Source organism: Argentina anserina, chromosome 1, assembly GCF_933775445.1.
Source record: "Argentina anserina chromosome 1, drPotAnse1.1, whole genome shotgun sequence".
Taxonomy (NCBI): domain Eukaryota; kingdom Viridiplantae; phylum Streptophyta; class Magnoliopsida; order Rosales; family Rosaceae; genus Argentina; species Argentina anserina.
Genome location: NC_065872.1, coordinates 10,823,905 through 10,839,462, shown reverse-complemented (window position 1 = coordinate 10,839,462; position 15,558 = coordinate 10,823,905). Strand labels below are relative to the sequence as shown.

The 15,558-nt window shown below is 34.9% G+C and overlaps 2 protein-coding genes across 3 annotated transcripts; both read right to left on the bottom strand.

Moving 5' to 3' along the window:
* Positions 1-1,571: 1,571 nt before the first annotated feature.
* Positions 1,572-5,300, bottom strand: LOC126798529 (putative U-box domain-containing protein 50). 2 transcript variants are annotated; one of them, XM_050525533.1, is made up of 9 exons: positions 5,234-5,300; positions 4,922-5,114; positions 4,724-4,836; positions 4,509-4,639; positions 3,999-4,395; positions 3,451-3,582; positions 2,818-3,360; positions 1,946-2,668; positions 1,572-1,868 (listed from the first exon to the last, which is right to left on the bottom strand). In XM_050525533.1, the coding sequence occupies exons 2-9, from the start codon at positions 5,082-5,084 to the stop codon at positions 1,671-1,673; spliced, it is 2,400 nt and encodes a 799-aa protein (XP_050381490.1). In that variant the 5' UTR covers positions 5,085-5,114; positions 5,234-5,300; the 3' UTR covers positions 1,572-1,670. The 2 variants fall into 2 exon arrangements, with proteins under 2 accessions (XP_050381490.1, XP_050381498.1); XM_050525541.1 differs by lacking the exons at positions 4,922-5,114; positions 5,234-5,300 and having other exon boundaries at positions 4,746-4,841.
* A 477-nt stretch (positions 5,301-5,777) lies between these two features.
* LOC126798519 (putative U-box domain-containing protein 50) lies at positions 5,778-14,370 on the bottom strand. The gene is made up of 8 exons (XM_050525524.1): positions 14,149-14,370; positions 12,743-12,861; positions 12,534-12,661; positions 8,155-8,578; positions 7,867-8,007; positions 7,133-7,693; positions 6,111-6,806; positions 5,778-5,994 (listed from the first exon to the last, which is right to left on the bottom strand). Exons 1-8 carry the CDS (start codon positions 14,309-14,311, stop codon positions 5,794-5,796), a joined length of 2,433 nt encoding a protein of 810 aa, XP_050381481.1. The 5' UTR covers positions 14,312-14,370; the 3' UTR covers positions 5,778-5,793.
* Between the last annotated feature and the right edge of the window lie 1,188 nt (positions 14,371-15,558).

The following is a 15,558-nucleotide window of genomic DNA, read 5'->3' as shown; positions in this document are numbered from 1 at the left end:
AGATAAGATTATGATATTATTTGGAAACAATATTGGGAAAGTAAATCATCTTATGAATCCCCTGTCCATCAACAAAAGACATTTCCAAAGCAAAATCTACTCCAGTGGATATTGAGGAAGCATCTATCAAATGATAAGGTCAGTAAAGAAATGGAGAATTATTGCTTTTGGTATGAAATATGATTGTTTTCCCTGTAAGTTTCAGTCATTCGGTCCCAAAAACTGAGCAAGTAAATTTTCAGTCATTTCTCAAACAAAAGAGAAAAAGTAGGAATTTTCTGTGACTCATCTCCTCCTCATGTGTCCTTATGTGTAATTGGCACTGTCATACTGTTCTTCAAAACTAGTACTGGTTGAATTTCTTAAAATATACAACAGTACGTGGCACATTGTTGTTTATTATAGCAGATTAGCAGACTGATCGATTAGGCTCTTTTCTTCTTATGAACTCAAAATTTGTCCATCATGTTAAATTTGCAAACTCCGTTAGGAGATCGTTATGCATGTATATATGTTCACTGCAGAGAATGAAAGTGGCGGCATTTTTAAGTCATGCAAAACAGTACTCGATCTCAAATATTATAGGCTAGTATCGAAAACCAAGGGAAATACTAGAGGCATACATGATTAAATACCAGTGAACTATCACCATTATTCATTTCTTGATGAAAAGATAGTCAAGTACAATAAACAAAAGTCCAACCAATAAAAGTATCTGATCAAAATACTTCTGATCGACCAAGTAATAAGTAATAACAATTGTATTAACTATTAGTTCAACTAGAAATAAGATATTATGGATTTGGATGAGCAATAGATGTTTCACGATATCAGTTTTTGATAAGAAGGTCAAGGGTACAACTACAAGTAGGGGGTGATAATTTTATTCTCAAGCTCCAGCAGATTGGTCAGTGGTGATGTGTTGTGCCCAGTTTGCAGGTTTGCAACCATTTCTCTATGCCTTCTTGCTCGTATGAAAACTCATTAGCTACCACGTACATGTGGATCCTTCATTGCTTTCTGCATCAGAAATAGACTACTGGATTAGTACATACCTCATGTTCCAAGAACCACTCTTTTCCAAATTACCTGGTAACATGTTTATAGAAATCAAAAGCTTACATTATCTATGGGGTAGTAGAATTGTCTTGGAATATCCAAGTTCTGATCTCTACCACTGGTTACTACATCATTCGTTCCTGCGTTTCCTCGGACTGTGATCTCAATCGCCAACAAAAATTATCGGTAGCCAATACTATCTCCCCGGCCGGCTGTGAACTCTGTAATCCTGCCCCCCACTTCAGTCGACCTTGTTGCCATTCCTACTAGCTAGTAGCTACGACTTCTCTTGTAGAATATATAAATTCTCTATTCTTTCACATTCTTAATCTTAATTGTTTTTTCTTTTGTCTTTTGAGAGACTATTCAGTTCAAATTCTTTAGATACCAATTGAATGGGATTTATCGGGGCATCAAATGATTCCCAGAGTATATTAGGAAGGTAAATCTTCATATGCTTCCCATGTTCGGATCCAAAACAAAAGTCTTCCCAAAGTGAAGATTGATAGAAATTCCGGCGGGAAAATGGGTGCTCTTTTTTTGTGAAGAACTTGCACATTGATGCCATTGAGCTACAAAAACTAATCCTAATTCTAATCAGCTATCTATTATTATGGTGGTGGAAGGGACCTCTTATTATGCCAATCTTGAATTAGGGAACGAAGGGTGTGATTAGGGGTAAGTAATGTGTGCTTCAGCCTTAGGTTTGTCATCGGCGATGTGTCATGCCCCATTCCTAGCCATTCCTCTATCGTTTCAAGTTCATACGAAAATCCATCCGCTGCCACATGTGGATTCTTCATCACTTCCTGCAAATTAGCACGATTAATGTTGTTGGTGTTGTAAACGTTTTGATATGGAGGAGAGGAAAAGAAGCACAACATACCTGAGAAATGGGGCACAGGATACAACTAGGTACATCATCGGTGTCACTATTTTCTACATCTCCATCTATCATCCCCTCACATCTTCTTCTTGCCAAAATATCATCACCATTTCTCTTCAACACATTGAGCTCTTCCATCACTGTTGCCAGCCTCAAATCTCGACTAGGTCCACGGTTACTTGTCAAGCAAGCCAAAGCTAACTCGGCCAGTTTTTCTGCCAAATCCAAAGGCCAATGTCCAGCCATCTCATCTAGATCTCGAATCACAGCTGCTCGGTCCATATTCATGGCCTGGCCCAGTCCAGTCCAATTCCTTCCTACTAAAAGATGCATCAACAGTACTCCAAAAGCCCGAATGTCCGATCTAACATTTTGTTCATTGTAACTGCGTGAGAGCCCAAAACCACTTAATTTGGTGACGAGATTGCGATCGAGGAGGATGTTGGACAAGGAAAGTCGTCCGTGAACAATTGGCCTGGGCTTCGCCATGTGGAGAAAGCCCAGGCCCGAGCAGATCTCCATCGCAATACGGATCCGGTCGTGCCACCCTAAGGTTCGTTTTCTTTTCTTAGAGCTTATGTGGGAGGAGAACAACAAATCCCTTAATAGTATGTCCCTCAAGCTACCATTGTGCATGTATTCAAACACAATGCACCTTAGCTCAGTGCAGAAGCCGATCATTGTTACTAGATGCGGGTGTCTTATGTGGCTAAGAAGTGTCACCTACAAAGGATCAACTTATGATATTAAGATTTCAATTAGTCCAACAAAATTGACACGACAACTTTGCAACATAACATGTCACATATCTCGTGAGAAATGTTATCCAAATTATGTAGTCTCCTAGTTTGATGTGTGGAAATGATGCTTACATTGGCTTTAAAATCTTGCTCAGAGTCTCCTTTAGCATGGTCGAGGATTTTGATTGCGACTGTTGCATGGTTGATGCGCCCTCTGTACATAGTTGTGTTCCAGTCCCCTCCTGGTTTAATTCTTAAGCGTTCTGAAAAATTGTTCGTAGCCAATCTGATCTCTTCACCTGTGTACTTCTTCAATCCACAGCTCGTGTCAGTGAGCCTACCAACCATTCCAATGACATCCTTTTCTTTACAAAACTCGATTCTGCGATGTAGAACATCTCTATGCTGCCGTAGTTCCGCAATCTCCTTAACCATCTCTTCCCTGGTGCTTATGGCTTTCTCTAGTTGTGTCTCGGTATTTAATTTCGCCAATGTGGAAATATGCAGCTTATTTGAGAGCTCAAATTGCAGCTCCATTAGTGAACTCAGCCTATTTTTGCTTTCTCCAGTGTCCATTATAACTTCATGAAGCTGCTCCTTTTCAGAGTCTAGCGCTTTCTCTAGTTCTGCACGAGCTTTCATCTCTTCATGTATTTGTTCTGCAAGTTCTTGAGCCTATAAAACATGTCTTACTTGCTTATCTAACATAAACTTAAAATAAAAAAGCCAAAGAAAACTGATCGAATGATGATATAATTAGTATACCCGAAAATTGCATAGACTAATGGCCCATTGTGCTTTAATTTGTCTCTGGACATTGGCCTTGGCTTCCTTTCGTTTTACCTCGATTGTGTCTCGAGCTTTCTTTAGCTTTGTTTTCATTTCTTCTGCAGCAATCTGAAATACGAGTTTTACTTATGACTAGTGACACTTGGAGAAACGAAGAATTTTAATTTTAATTTGGGTGTATAGTTTTATACGCGGAGTCTAAAACATGGATAGGATAGGCATAAGCATGAGGTGCATATCAAAATAACAACCAAACTGGACCAAGTTCCCCTCACAAACAGGACCATCAGTGCATCACTGTCATATGGTTATAATGTTATAAGGTCAAAAAGACAAGCCATGAAAGAAAAAGATTTGGAATTTGGTGGCAAAAGAGATAACTTGGTGGAGCCGTTGAAACATGTACATCATTATCTACCTACTTCATATTAGATTCAAAACTAGTAGCATAAATTAATATTAACTTGAAGCCAGATTTAGCAAAGTATGATTAATTTGACATTTCAATCTCAGTTTACACTTACCATGTTAGCTTCCATTCGACTGTTTTGAACATCTTCATTCTCCTGCTTACAATCTTCTTCCTCCAATTTCAAGGATAACAAATGCAGGAAGTAGTCTTCAATTTCTTGGACATGGCATTCCCAATTTTTTTGTGAATTTATGGGGGAGTTGAGATTTGCTGAAGTTCTATCTGGGGAAGTTGCTGAGGTTTCATTGAACACCTTTGCTAACCATCCTTTGAAACTGGCTTTTTCTCTCAGTTTTCCAACAATGACACCTTGATCATCCTCCATGATTCCTTTGTCATTTTCTCCTCTAAGGAAAACTAGTCTTCCCCCAAAAATCACGAACCATTCGCAGAAATTTGGCTTCTGATGATGAATGTAAAATGCTGCACTCACTGCATTCTTTATCCTCCTGAACATAATAGCAAAGTATAAGAATTGGGGAGATAAAATTCAATGATAGCCATTTGTCACATGAGTTGAGTTACAAAATATAGAGATTGATTTGTATATCCTGTTACATACCAAGTTGGTGAAGTCTTCAAAAATGTGAATCCCATAACCAGTCTGGTTATTTGGTGTCTCAAAATCAAATCAATGATGAGTTTATGAATTGGTTGCTCACAATTTTCCACTGTTAGTATTTCAGCCTTCACCTATGAGCATGAACCAGAGCAATTCAGCCTCAATTTCCACAATGAGAATATGAAAGAATCAAATAAAGAACCAGTTTGTTAAACCTGGCCACAGAATGCTAAGTACTTGTGCAGCAGCTTATCAATCTTTTTTTGCTCATATTTTATAAGAACTTCCAGTTTCTCATCGTTCATAGAACTTGCAGGCAGCTTCCCAACTGACACAAAACAGAAAGAAGGCAACTATAGTAAGAAAAATTCCAATCATACTGAAAATTTCAATGATTTATGCAACTTACTTACATGGGGTGTAGATGAAATCCTTCGAAATGTTGTGAGCCACATGTATAATGACTATGGAAGTCAGTTGAGAATTCCATTTCTTCAGTGTCCACTCCAAAGTCTTAAAACCATCTTGTATATCATTCCCTACTGCAACATAGACCTTGGCTGCTTGGCTCTCCATTCTTTAATTGCATAAAACCAGTTTAACCAACTAGCAGAAAACCAATATAGGAGAGTTGGTTTAAGGCAAAGATGTTGTGAAAAAATAAGGTGAAACTGAGAAAGGGATTGTCGCTGTGGATTTATGGAAAATTGTGGAGGTTTCTTTACCTTTGGACTTTCTTGTGTCTTAGAGAGAATGATAGATCAACATTCGACAGTGCACACCCACATGTTCACAACTTCAGACAGGGATGCTAAATTATTGACATCATCCTATATCTTATAGTTTAGTTCAATGCTAAACTGTTCATTACTTAATTCTGTTTGCAGGGATAATATTTATAAAAACGCAAATGGCTGTAGATCGATCCCATATTAGAAGACTCAAGATGTTTAGACATTTTCTATTTGGTGTCTCTTTCTATTTACCAAAATATGTTTCAGACAAGTATATGATCTAGGGATGATGGAGACTGTATTCTTATGAATATTTATGGTCTACCAACTACATATCTCTAGGAATATGCTTCTTGAAATTCTTTGAGTACATCTCTAAACTTCTTAATAATATTTGGGAGATCTTAAACTTTTGAATAACTATAATCATATATACATGTGATGCATGTAGCAGAGAAATCATTGCTCAAGAGAATTAGATAGGCATGTTGGGAAATCATTACCAAGTTTTTTTTTCCATACACATTACTCTGAATCAAAGTTGCACATTACTAGTGCGGATATGTAAGCGACCTTTTACAATGCCAATCTCGAATAAGAGAACGAAGGGTAAGATTAGGGACAAGAATTGTGTGCTTAAGTTGCAAATTTGTCATCGGCGATGTGTTGTGTCCCGTTCGAAACCATTCTCCGATGGCTTCCCGCTCATATGAGAATCCATCCGCAGCCACATGTGGATCCTTCATTATTTCCTGCACCAAAACAGTAGAGGAAGTTCAAAAAAAAAAAACTGTTATAAGAAAACAAATTATATGGTACCGTATTTCATAGAAGATGAGTGATTTAAGTAATGAGAGAAGCATCAAACCTGAAATATGGGGCAGAGGAATACACTTGGGACATCATTACTGACTTCCCCTTGAACTCTTCCTTCAATCTTCACTCCATATCCTTTTGCAACTAAATCATCAGCTTTTTTCTTGATTACATCAAGCTCTTCCATTATTATCATCATTTTCAAATCCACATTGGGCCTATCCTTTACGGATAAACACCGTGATACCAAGCCTGCAAGTTCTTGAGACAACTCAGATGGCCAAGGCCCAGCACTCTCGTCTAAGGCCTGAACCAGGCCACGACAATCCGTATCATCAACTAGATTCCTCCCTATCAGAAGATTCATAATCACTACCCCAAAAGCCCGTATGTCCCAGCCCACATGGCTTTCGTCATAGTAGCATCGATTGAGCCCAAACCCACCCACTTTCGCAACGAGGTTGCGGTCGAGGAAGATCTTTGATGGACTGAGGTGCCCATGAATAATGGGCTTGGGCCGAGCCTGGTGGAAGTAGCACAAGGCTGAGCAAACCTCGGTTGCAATGCGAATGCGGTCGTGCCACGTCAAAACCCGGCATTTCCTGATAACAGAGTTTTCAGGGGAGGAAAATAACACATCCTGCAGGCTACCATGGTGCATGTACTCGTAGACAATGCAGTTTAGCTCAGAACAGTAGCCTATCATGGCAAGCAAATGAGGATGCCTAATTTGACTGATGAGCTTCACCTACACATGCAACAAGAATCATGTGAGATTTATGTATGCATGTTATACTGTCACGTTTTCTATTCCGTATAATGACCAACTATAGTACTTTTTTTTGTCGAAAGAACATTAATAATAATGAAACTATCACAATGATTTTTGGACAAAGAGTTGCCCGCTGAACTTCAAACTAACATTTCATATACTTCCACTGATGGAGCAACACGAAAAGAAAGTTTATAAAATCGAGTTCGCATCAACTAACACAGAGCATGACATGTTAAATTGTCTGATTGTTTCGAAACAGATATTTGGCAATCATTATATATCTACAAATATGTGTTTACCTTGGCTTGAAAATTTTCTCGGGGCAGTCCATCATCCGGGTTGATAACTTGTAGCTTGATAGCAACTCTATCATGGTTGATACGCCCTTTATAAACAGTGGTACTACTACTTCTACCCCTTCCCGTCTTAAATAACAAATTCCGTGAATAGTTATCTGTTGCCAATTCTATCTCTTCAACTGTGTACTCCCTCAGACAGCAGCTCAGTTCATCACTGCTTGACTTTCCTGCCATTCTTACGTCACCTTTCTCCCTGCAAAATTCAACCCTTCGCTGAAAAACGTCTCTTTCTCGTCGCAACTCTTCGATTTCTCGAACCATTTCTGCACGATTTGTTATCTCATTCTCTAGCTGGACCTCCATGCATGCTTTTGCCATTTTGGAAATATGGAGCCTCCGTGAAAGTTCTGGTCGAAGCTCTATGAGTGAGTTGAGCTTGTTCTTGCTTTCTTCAACATCGGTTTTTACTTCATGGAGGAAATCTTTATCTTTGTCTAGTTCTTTCTTGATTTCTATTCTCTTCTTGACCTCGTTCTTTATTTGAACTTCCAACTCTTCAGCCTGCAAAATCTCATTGGTCAGAGTGGCCAGATAGAATGAAAACGCAAAAACTAGCTACACTGTTATATGAATCAGGACCATTATAAACTAGTTTCATGTTCGTGATGATCCTCTTAATCATATATAACATGTTTAGATGTATAATAAGATTATTCTTATTTAATATTACGTACCCGACGTTTGCATAAAGAAATGGCCCATTCCGCTTTGAGACGCCTATCAACACTTGCCTGGACTTCTTTCTTCTTCAACTGTAATCTCTGATGAGCTTCTCGTACTTTGATTTTCAGAGACTCAATTTTTTCTGCAATGCTCTAGTGTAGTGTAGAAACATATAAATAGTCACTAATAACCTAGAAAGAGATCTTACTAATTAATCATTGTATTTTCTTTTTTCTCACTGAAACCCATGGTGTATTTTAGTGTACGTATATATGAGGTATATATTCTACTAAACATACCAGATTCGGATTTCGATTAAGTTCCAGGACTGTGGCATCCGTTGGACTAGCTTGTGGAGAAGTATCACTTTCCTGTTCATGATGGTTTTCTGAATCCGCATTTGAACACAACTGCTGCATGTAAATTTCAATTTCTTGAACACTGTTTTCCCACTGCATATTTTCCGAGTTGGACGGATGATTTCTTGTTGATAAGGCAGGTAAGCTTTGACGACTTCCAAATATACTTCCTATGATAAGACTGATACTGGCCCTGTCTTTCATTCTTGCAACCATGGTTTCTTGATCATCTCCCATTGATAGTTTCTTATCATTCTCTCCTTTTACGAATACCTCCTTCCCGCCACATATTATGAATAACTCACAAGATTCCGGCTTGTACTGATGGATGTGCAATAACCCGCTGATTATGGTTTTCGGTTTCCTACATATATAAGGTTGTCGTTTCGGTAACGGTTTCATACACATATTTTCATTTGATAATAAAAATAGAATAGAACACATTCGTTAAGATATTTCTCAAAACACAAAAAATGGAAATTGAAAAGAGAGCTTCTATTTTTACCTCCAAAAACGGTATTTAGACTTTCTTACTTAGTGGACCTTCATTTTTCTTTTATAAATACCTAAAATGCTATTTAAATCTCCATAGTTTTTCTAAAATGCCCAATATCTAATTTGGTATATTAAATCAGACTACTATCAATTAATTTCTTTCTTCCTCTATTTCAAATTCATTTATTATATACAACTCATAAAATATATAATAATCATACAAACTATCTTCTCGAATTAATTCACTTTTTCACTCGTTTTCTAAATTCATGAAAAAATTGGTAGACTAACTTTTTCATTCACTGACATATATATATATATATATATACTCACCAAGAATTAACATCAACGTATGTGAAATATTCTATCATCTAATCAACGAATTTTCTTCTTTGACTAAACTCAAAGTTTTATGAGAAAGTTTTTAGATAGTCATATAGTTTATACATTAAATCGTCTACATTCAATTTGATGTTAATCATCTACATTTAATTTTTGACTTAAGATGTTTACCAAAAAAGAATGTAATCAATTAAATCATTTTATAAAATTTGATATCCATTTTGGGATTTTTCTAGCAATAAATATAAATGATAATTATCTACATTATAATTTAGAATATATAAGTTAAGAATTATTTTTCGGTAATTTCATACGCATTTACTAAGTCAAAACTATATAAGAAAAAAATAGAGGTCTAAGTACCATTTTGAGATGTATGAATAGAAGCTCCCAATTGAAAATATTTTTTAACTTCTACAATGGAAAAGTGAAAACTTCAATTTCACGTTTTTACTTTTTCATTTTCCCATTTTTATTTTTAAAAATTGTTTTCAAAAATGTTACCAAACATGGCACCATTCAATTCACATTCAGTAAAACCTCTATAAATGAATAATGTCGGGACCGAAAAAAATTATTATTTTAGCAGAATTATTATATTATCGATAAATGAATGATTTATAAAATTATCGATAAATTAATAAATCATTAATTTATAGAGAATTTTGTTGTTATTCCAGTTGAATTAATGATAATCGTTTAGTTTGAAAACTATTTCTATTTTAGCTAGGATTTTATTTTATTCACTTTCCAAATTTGGTATTATTTCATGCCTCAAAGTAAGTTTGAAGGGTACGGTTATTACTACCCCACAGTCTATTTTGTTCACCCTACATTCTCTTTACACCTCAATTTTAATTTTTTTTCAATAATACTTTTTTCACCCTACATAAAAAATTTAAAATTTTAACTTTAAACTTACTTTGTTAATCCATTTGCCGGTTTTTTTAATTTCATATTTATTTGGCAAAAATGCCGATTTGCACCCCAAACTTAGTCTTAATTGTCAATTTGCACCCCAAATTTGCATTTGAGTCAATTTACCTCCTAAACTTGGTAAAAATTGCCGATTTACACCCCGAACTTGCATTTGAGTCAATTTACCTCCTAAACTTGATAAAAATTGCTGATTTGCACCCTATCCATTAAATTTAATGTTTTCAATCCAATTTTAAGTCACATGTCATGCATTTAAGGGGCAGTATTGTCATTATATATTTATTCAAATTTAATAATGAAATAAATTGATAAAATTACTTAAAAGAAACACTTGCTACAATTTTTGTTTTTTCGAAACATGTTATTGATTTATATATTTATTATTATATGTGATATGGTATGCTAAAAGATATTAGAAAAATATAAATAAATAAATACATTGAAAATTAAAAATCAATATGTGTTCTGAGAGAATTACTAGTCTACCATTGTGTGTGTCTCAACCTTATTAGGTTTCCTGTTAGAGATAGATTCGCATCTCTGTAATAGATTAGGACTCCGAATCTTACAGGATTGTGGTTATGTAATGCCTATATATTGGCATTATTATCAATCAATAAACGGTTACGTTCTGTTCTATTACGTCGTTATTATTCTCGTTTTGTTCCTCCTCGAACAATGTGTACATATAAAAATATATTTATACACAACACACTATATTTGAATGGGTGAATATGTTGAATATATAATTCAAAGTAGGGTTAAGTATGTAGAAAAAAATATGTAAATAAATAATTTGATTAACACAATAATCCTCATTTTAAAGAAATTTTTTATTTGTTTTTAAGAAAAATATAAATAGAAAATGACAAAATTACCCCTCATGTGCATGACATGTGACGCGAAATTGAATAGAAAAAGATAAATTAAACGGATGGGGTGAAATCAGTAATTTTTACCAAGTTTAAGAGGTAAATTGACTCAAATATAAGTTCGGGGTGCAAATTGACAATTTCAGCTAAGTTTGAGGTGTATTTTGGCAATTTTGCCTATTTATTTTAATAATCACTATTAAGAAAAGATCATGAGCTAGTAACTTCGGTCTTAGTGTCTTGCACCAGACGAATGAAGCTAACTTGACTGTGTTAAATTGAAGTACACATTCATTGTTGGTTAATAATTCAATTAAACTATAGAACAACAAAACGATTTAAGGCTCCAAACCAAACCTCAAAACAAAAAAAGAGACATGTAACACATCACACATGTATGAGTTGAATCTAAAATTGGACCTACTAATTTGATATATTAGTGATACTTGTAGAATATTTTATTATCATTATTATTATTATTATTATTAAAATGGTAGAAGATGAATGAATCGTGAATAGAGTTATTATAACGACTAAAAGGAAATCTAATCTAATTAATCTTTAGGTTTTTTGTGCATCTTTTGCAAAATAAAAGATAGTGTAAAGAAATAAATTGTAATTTTTAACAACTTGTTGTATTTTAGGGTAATTTTATATCAGGGCATTTTAGTATTTCAATAATTTAATAATTTATGGGGTAAACAAAATAGACTGTGGGTGGCAATAGCCACACCCAACTTTAAAATGATAAGTTTAAATAATTACTTTCCTTAATTTGTATTATGAATTTTATTCACTATTTCTTTCATATATTTGATCAATTATTAATTATTTTAACTGATTTTTTTAATTTTATTAAAGTAATTATTACTTTATATATTTAATGGCACTTATAGAGATCTCAAAAAATATATTATCTAATGCATATAGCGAGGTTCCTAGTAATATACACTGGTGCCAAGTCAGGACCAGATAAAATTATTACTTAAACAAGGTTATTAATTTATTGAGGTTAGAATGGATGTAAAAAACAAAAACAATAAACATCAAAGACATATCAGTTTTCCCCCTTAAACTTTACACCTAAAATTAATCAGTTTCCCCCTTATACTTCTAAATGACATCAAAAATAGATAAAATTCATATCTTCTTAGTTAAAATCTATTTTTGATCGATCAAAAGAATGTTTCAAATCAAAATTCTCAATAAGCTTACATTAACCTTGAAGTTTTAAAATTAGGTCTCGTAGCATAATTATCGATAAAATCAATAAAAAAATCTAAATTTTGTCATTCTTTGATATCTTTTAAAAATATAAGAGGAAAACTGATTAAAATAAATGTTTGAGGGATGAACTCATTTTAAATGTAAGATTTAGGGAGATAAATTGAAACTAATTCAAAAATAAATATTAATTATCAAATATTACTTTGACAGATTCAGGTTGTTCTTAACTTAATTATCAAAAATTCATTTTTTTTTTTGAATTTTGAGAAGAGCAACCCAAAGAAAGAAAAAGTTAGAGCAAAGTCATCACATATGAAGGTTAGATTGCATTATTTTTCTTTCCTTCACAAGATACAAACTAATCAAGTTTAACCTTAACTCTACTAGAACATCATCACTATGTATTATAATTATGTACTAGAATTAGCTCAAGCTGTTGCATACCATGAAGAAGATTTCATGAACAAAAATCCCATCACCAATTTGGTCATATGAAGTCCCGAAATCAAATCTAGCATTCGCATATGGATAGGATCATCATATCTCTCCACGTTGAGTATCTCAACCTTCACCTATACATAAGGTACGGTCATGTACAAGAATATTAAAGAGCAACCATGCAGATATATATGATTGTGTTTCGGCATACGTACCCTAGCCTTGCCGCAGAAAGCTATGTACTTGGAAAGGATTTTATCAATCTTTTCTTGCTCCAGCTTCCTCAGAATCTTCAGTTTCACATCACTCACAGAACTTGCAGGAAGCTTCCCAACTACAAAGGAACCAAACCAATAATCAACCTAGCTAGCTATTTTAACACGCATATATATATATATATATATATATATAGCCCTTCTTTCTTCATTTCTACCGTCTAATATTTAGATAATATTGTGTAGATTATCTCTGAAAAATTGCATCCAATTTGGTAATCGTTAAAGCTCTCAAAATTGCGTTTGTGTGTTACAAATATGAACGGTTCATATTCTACAGAATTCGGTCTATCCATTTGTTATTCGATTTTGAGAGTCTTAACAATCACCAAATTGGCTGAAATTTTGCATAGATGAACTACACAATATTATCTAGATACTAGACGGTTGATATGAGAACTTTCGATCAAAAAGTGGTAAAACAATGGAAATCTGCACCAAAATCATTGGTGCGGACCTCCTTAGCTGAGAAAATCTCTATATATATATAAGGTTTTTCACATAAGGATGTCATTATCTTAGCTTAAGGTACGGATTTTCATTTTTGACCAACTTTCCGATCGAGTTTTCACACATCCACCGTCAAAATCTATTTAATAACGTATAGATCATCTCCACAAAATTTCAGCCGATTCCATAACCGTTAAGATACACATAACTTCGATTTTCTACTCAAAATATGAACGGTTCAGGTTCGGAAAATTCAATACGTCCATTGGTTGTGATTAGTTTGATACCTTAACGATCATTAAATCGGCTGAAATTTTGTGGAGATGATCTATACGTTATAACCTAGATATTGGACGGTGGAGATGAGAAAATTTAATCGAAAAGTTGGTCAAAAATGAAAATCCGTACCTTAAACTTTGATAAGGACCTCCTTATGTGAAAGGCCTTGTATATAAATATATATTTCTCAAGTGTGGAGGTCTAGACGGGTTTTCAGTCCGGATTTTCGCCATTTTTCCACAATTCAGACGCCGGTTATGCTGTTTCTTCTCACCGGAGTGATACCATAACTTCTAGACGCTGCTGCGATGAAGAAAAATGCGAAAAAGATCGAAATCGGAGGTCCACCATGATCGGTGGTGAAGTTCTGAGTGAGGTTGTTGCACCGGTCGGACCCTGATCTCTTTAACCTTTTTCTTCGTCACAGCAGCATTTAGGACGTGTGGTGTCACTCCAGTGAGAAAAAACGGCATTGTCGGCGTCCGGATCGTAGAGAAACGGCGAAAATCCGGACGGAAAACCAATCCAGACCTCCGCAGCCAAGAAGCACTATATATATATATAATTAATTAATTTACAAAGAAACCATAATTGAAATCTGTAATTGGTCAACTTACATGGAGTGGAAACGTAATCTTTGACAGAAACACTGTTGGTTACATGAAGGATTACAATCGAAATCGGCTGAAATCTCCACTTCCTCAAAGTCCACTCCAAAGTCTTGATTCCATCTTGAAGCTGGTTCCCAAGTGCAACATAAACCTTCTCCTGACCTTCCATTCTCGAACTGCTTCAAGTTCCACTTGAAATTTCTCCAGCTACCAAATTTTGTAGAAGGATTTCAAGTTAAGTTCCTAAATACTGATCAATCTGTTTGCCTTGTAGTAGTTTGTTGTTATATATGTTAACAGCGACGGACTTGTCTTGGTTCTCTATACGGCATAGCGATCGTGGCAAGGTTTGAGCCTCAGTAGGATCTTTTTTGTGTTTGAAACTTCTTGGTGTTATTCTGGAAATCAACGCGTGAGGTAGGCCAGCACTATCAGAGGGTATTGTGGAGGATAAGAGATTGAGACAAAAGTTGTGTCATTTTTAAGAATTAAATAATTGATTATGAGAGTATGACATTAACTAAAATGTTGTTTGGGTCACAAATCGCAATCACAGGCTCACAACCATGAATTCCATCAGAAGAATTATGTTCTATGGGAGTGTAAATGTTTGCCCGCTTAGGTAGATTGCCTCGTTGCCTGTCTTAAAATAATGTAAACCCGGATTCATATATATCTCAATCTGTAATAGTGTGATGCTAATTGGTATCATTCTTAGGTTTAAACAGGTTCTCTTTCGAAGAACAATATATGCAGAGTTATGTTCACTAAATTAAAATAAAGTCTCTTTCGAAGCATTTCATCAAATTGTTTACAAACTTTACACTGAGGTTGAAGACTTGAAGTTGCATATGAATATTCATTCAAAATTAGTGGTTGAAAAAGATTAAAGCTAGTTGTTTATCGAGTATCCATTACACGGCGGTTAATTCGTTCAACTAAAAGAATAATTCCATCGAATATTATATGCCTGAATAACAAGACAACTAAGTCGCCCTTCATCACAAGGAACAAGCTACTGTGCTTAATCACTCGCCCCACATTGTCGGGAGAAATGGTATTTTTTCTTGGTAATGCTCCAATGCTCCATAACGGGACTCCAGATGGAGCCCTAGCCGGCGAGAATTTATTTGTTCTTGATCGGAGGAGTATCCATCATAATTTCTTTTCCTATTTTTTTTTAGGAATAACGACGGTATTTTCAAATACTTCAAGACTTTATTACTAATCTGCGATGAGAAGTTACTTTAAACTAGATTGAGATTTAAGTGGAGTAAATTTGTCGCTCACCCCTATTATACCCACTTCATGCCCACCACACTAAATGCATGTCAAGTGCTATTTTTTTCAACAAATTTATAACTATGGTATTATAAAAAATACTTGATACGCACTTAGGGTGATATGCACTTAGGG